At 38.2% G+C, this 4,799-nt stretch overlaps 1 protein-coding gene across 2 annotated transcripts in view; it reads right to left on the reverse strand.

Annotated features, from left to right (window-relative positions):
• LOC107599496 (uncharacterized) overlaps positions 1-1,606 on the reverse strand; it is a 19,828-nt gene extending 18,222 nt beyond the window's left edge. For both annotated transcript variants that reach the window (XM_016291102.1, XM_016291101.1), the window contains exon 1: positions 1,493-1,606. In XM_016291102.1, the coding sequence (XP_016146588.1) occupies positions 1,493-1,531 (39 nt within the window). In that variant the 5' untranslated portion in view covers positions 1,532-1,606. The remainder of the gene's footprint in view (positions 1-1,492) is intronic.
• Positions 1,607-4,799: the final 3,193 nt, after the last annotated feature.

The following is a 4,799-nucleotide window of genomic DNA, read 5'->3' on the forward strand; positions in this document are numbered from 1 at the left end:
TCCTTTCCAGGCTGCTTTAAGATTACCATGCAGAAACACATCCTCAATCTTATTTTTATAATTATTTTTAGCAGTTTTTATTGCCCTTTTAACGTCCCTGTCTATCTGTTTTTTCTCCTCATTAGTTCCTGAGAGAAATACTCTCTTCTTCATATTCAGTATACCTTTTAACTCCTTCGTAACCCGAGGTTTATTATTGGGATACAAGGTGATCTTTTTTGTAGGTATGACAGAATCAACACAAAAAGTAATATAGTTAGAAACGGTGTGCACCTGTTCATTAAGATCAGAGCATGTGTTCAAAAACATATTCCAATCTGTGCAATCGAAACAACCCTTTAAAACTTCAATATTAGAAGGAGTCCATTCTCGAACAAATCATACTTCTCTCTTCGCTTGCTTAACAATAGGAACATACAGAGAAGACAACATGATTATATTATGATCAGATGAACCAAGGGGTGGTAGTGACAGAGACCTATAAGCTCCCGGAATCGGGCCATAACATCTATCCAAAACTTTATCAGCACGGGTAGCACATGTAACATATTGATAATATCATAATACAATGATTAAAATCACCTAAAATAAATTTCGGTGCATCTGGGGATATATTATCCAGTTTATCCAGGACATTTTTGACAGTTTCAAATGCCATATCAGTCTTGGCACGTGGATGAATATATACTACTACAAAAAACAGCTGAGGGAATTCACGAGGAAGATAGAAAGGGCGTACCGAAACTGATTATGTTTGATTTTTAATATCAAACATAATTTTTATTAGCTTACATTCATTTATTCAGTTTAATTACAGACACAGCATGGTTAACACAAACCTAAATTGACTAAAAAACATTAACTAACAGTTTTCAAATTAAGAACCATAATAATTTGAGGGAAGTGTTACCTTAAATGTCTCAGTATAATATCTGTGGGACAGAGTTCTGATGTAATATCTTCTTGCACAGACTCAACTTTTGGGTGTGGACCTCTTGGTAGAACTTTCCAATATCACAATATCACATGAAACACTCTGTTCCAAGCAAAGGAAAAACAAATAATTAGTGAGTTTATTTGACTTCATATTGACTAAATTATTATTGTTATCTGTTTAATCACCCTTAACCTTAGACCACCAAAAGAATAGATACAGATTTCAGGGGAAAAAATGAAAGATAAACATGAAGTGAAGCAAAGGCACACTGTGTTCTTTGTCTGTTTTCCCTGTAGGCAAATTGTGCCCTTCAAAGCCGAAGGTAAAGAATTCAGGGCTGCGTTTCTCAAAATCATTGTGAGATAAGTTGTTTGTATAGAGACCATCGGTGGCAATGGATCTACGATCTATTTAGGCTTAATGCTTTTGGGAAATGCAGCCCAGGTCTGTAAATAAGAAATCTATGTGCATCTCCAAGTTTTCTTTTTATTTCTGTGTAGAAATAATACATTTAAAAGAATAGTTCACTCAAAAATTAGCTGAAAATGTACTCACCCTCAGACCATCTAAGTAGGTGTAGGTGAGTTTATTCATCAGAAATGAAATTGTCAACAAAGGTTCTACAAGGAAGACTCTAATGCCAGGTCATTCATGCATAACTATTAAGCTCTGGCCAATCACAGCTTGACACTAGGATAATATAAGTAGGCTACTGAACTTTCTCTTTTTTTTTTTTACAATTGCACTTTTGCAATTCCATTTGGTGCCACTGGAGGGACAGTAATTACACACTGTGCCTCAGTTTAAGTAAAAAAAAAAAAAAATGTAAAGATAATTTTTAAGAATTATATAATTAATATATAGGATAGTTAGACTAGATAATAAGACTAGGATCTTTTCATTCAGACATGTATCTCGACATTCTCATTTGTTTAATGATTGGTGATTTGAGATTAATGTTTTTTTTTTTTTTAATTGTTATTTTGTTTTACCCTGTTCAGATCAGGATAAAGTGGCATGATAAAGCTTCTAAATACAGGACACAACCATTTTTTAAAGCTTTTGGATCACGTGTTTTGAAGATATTGTGAATCATTAGTGGGCCGAATCTGGCCCCTGTGGTTCCTCCCGCTCACCACCAGAGGGCTCCCTCACATGAGTTTTGACTATGTGTTCACAGACTCCATTTCCCATAACCCCGTACCTGGTAGTGATCCCTTCCATACCTGGGCCCCAATTCACAAAACCTTTTATCTTAACTCTAAGAGTTCTCCTAAATAGCAGTAAAAGTTCTTAGCTAAGAGTTTTCTCTTAAAACCTATTCACAAAGCTGCTGAGACAAACTTTTACTAAGGAATAGAGAGAAGTCTTAAAGCAGCACTGTGTAACTTTTTCTGTGTTGAAAATTTGCTAAATGTATATAATGAGCGAGTACATCATGAATTCATCTTCTAAACCGCGCTTTTGTCTTATTCCGAATCACTACGGTACACTTATAATAAGTACTTATATTTGGACTATTGTAGGGTGACCATATGTACCATTTTCCCCGGACGCGTCCTTGCCAGGATTTGTTTTGGCTTTGTTTTTTCCTGTTTTCATGCTTGCTGAAGGTAATGATCGAAAAGTAGTTTGACCAATAACATGCAGGCATTGTACATAATGGACCAATCATGGTGTGTGTGAGAAGGTGGGATCTACGGTCAAAGCGATGCAATTATGCGTACATAGGATGTGTGTTCGACTTAAAAGCAGCGCGGCTCAGATCGATCAGTGTTTGACATCAAAGTACCTCGAGAGCATTTTGAAAGCATAAGGAACCGTCTGTATGGTATTTTGATGTCATACACCGATCGGTCTGCACTCGCAAACAAAGCCAAAACCTAGATAGTTTAGGCAATATAGAAATCCTGACCAGGACGTGTCCGGGGAAAATGGCACGTATGGTCACCCTAGACCAGGGTTCCTCAAATCTTGCCCTGGAGGTCCAATGCGCTGCAGAGTTTAGCTCCAACCCTGATCAAACTCCGCTACCTGTGATTTTCTAATGATCCTGAAGACATTGATTAGAATGCTCAGGTGTGTTTGATTAGGGTTAGAGCTAAACTCTGCAGGAAAGTGGATCTCGTGGGCCAGATTTGAGGATCCCTGCCCTAGACTATTGTAGCCTGGTCGGGTCGTCACCGCTGCGGAGTAACACATACTTGCGTGAATCGCCATAGACATAAACTTAGAGAAGTAGCTCCGGTTGGAATGTTCTTCCGCGGGATGTGTGCAGTTCTGTTTATTAACCGCTAGAGCGCCAAAAGTTACATAGTGCTGCTTTAAGCTAAGAGTAAGGGCGGGGTTGACCTTGTTGCTATGGATATTTGAGCAAGTACATAACTAGGGTGACCATATGTGCCATTTTCCCAGGACGCGTCCTGGCCAGGATTTCTATATTGCCTAAAATATCTAGGTTTTGGCTTTGTTTGCGTGTGCAGACCGATCGGTGTATGACATCAAAATACCTCGAGAGCATTTTGAAAGCATAAGGAACCGTCTGTATGGTATTTTGATGTCAAAACCTAGATATTTTAGGCAATATAGAAATCCTGGCCAGGATGCGTCCTGGTAGAATGGCACATATGGTCACCCTATACATAACCAGCCAGTGTTCGAAACTATCGCCTTACTTTAGCCCGATTCACACCGGTCATCTTATAATAATGTTTTCTAATTTGAGTGGTACGGATAGGTTTTCTCGGGAAATTTGAGCATGGCACTGCGTCATTACGTCACGTCTGTAAACATAAAGAAGTTGTCCCGGCTACTGGACTATCGCATGTGAGGATCCTGCAGGTAGCAGATCGCTTGTAGCCTTTTCTCACAGCAGCTGGAATGATTAAATGTATCATTTTGATGGCGGATTGTAATCCAGAAAGGATTATGTGTTTATGAAACACATTTGAAGGAAATTAAATTATATTCCAGTTTTAAATGAGCTTCTGATTACAGATAGCCTGGGATTACACAAGATTTGTATTTTAAAGACCACCATTTAGAAGGGAGCATAATTAGCTTTTTGGGTTAAAAGAATTTCTTAATATGAAATTCAAGTGGTATGACAATTAGAGATTAGACTGTACAGAAATTGAAATCTACTCGCTTATACACACTAGTCACGCAATGCTGATAACATGAACAATTTGAGAATAAAGTATAACAATAATAATAATTTGCACGGTTTGATGTGATATGAGCTAATTTAGATTAAATCACCATTGGTAGCGTGATTTATTGTAATGCTTTTTTCCTCAGTTGGTCAGAACAAACGTGGCCGACTTGTTACTTACTTGTTCAGGTGACAATATACGGTGAAAATGCTTATTTGAGTCGTATATTCCAAGATGTAGGCTAGAATCTGGGAGTGCAAAGTACAATATCCACAACGGTGCGGTGACTGACTGCCACACACACACATACTCCTCAAAACATTAGATTCGGTACCGGTGCACAACCCACGCAAGGAAGATAATTCCGCACACACCTGCAATTGCAGGTTTTCAAACAGAGATGGCGACAATGAGGCAAAACTTACGGACTGCAGCTTTAAAGGGGTCATATGATGTTGCTAAAAACAACATTATTTTGTGTATTTGGTGTAATGAAATGTGTTTATGCGGTTTAAGGTTCAAAAAACACATTATTTTCCACATACTGTACATTATTGTTTCTCCTCTATGCCCCGCCTTTCTGAAACGCATTGATTTTTACAAAGCTCATCGGTCTGAAAAGCGAGGTGTGCTGTGATTGGCCAGCTATCCAGTGCATTATGATTGGCCGAATACCTCAAGCGTGTGACAGAAATGTTACATCCCTT

Source organism: Sinocyclocheilus grahami, unplaced genomic scaffold (genome assembly GCF_001515645.1).
Source record: "Sinocyclocheilus grahami isolate Dianchi unplaced genomic scaffold, SAMN03320097.WGS_v1.1 scaffold268.1, whole genome shotgun sequence".
Classification (NCBI taxonomy): domain Eukaryota; kingdom Metazoa; phylum Chordata; class Actinopteri; order Cypriniformes; family Cyprinidae; genus Sinocyclocheilus; species Sinocyclocheilus grahami.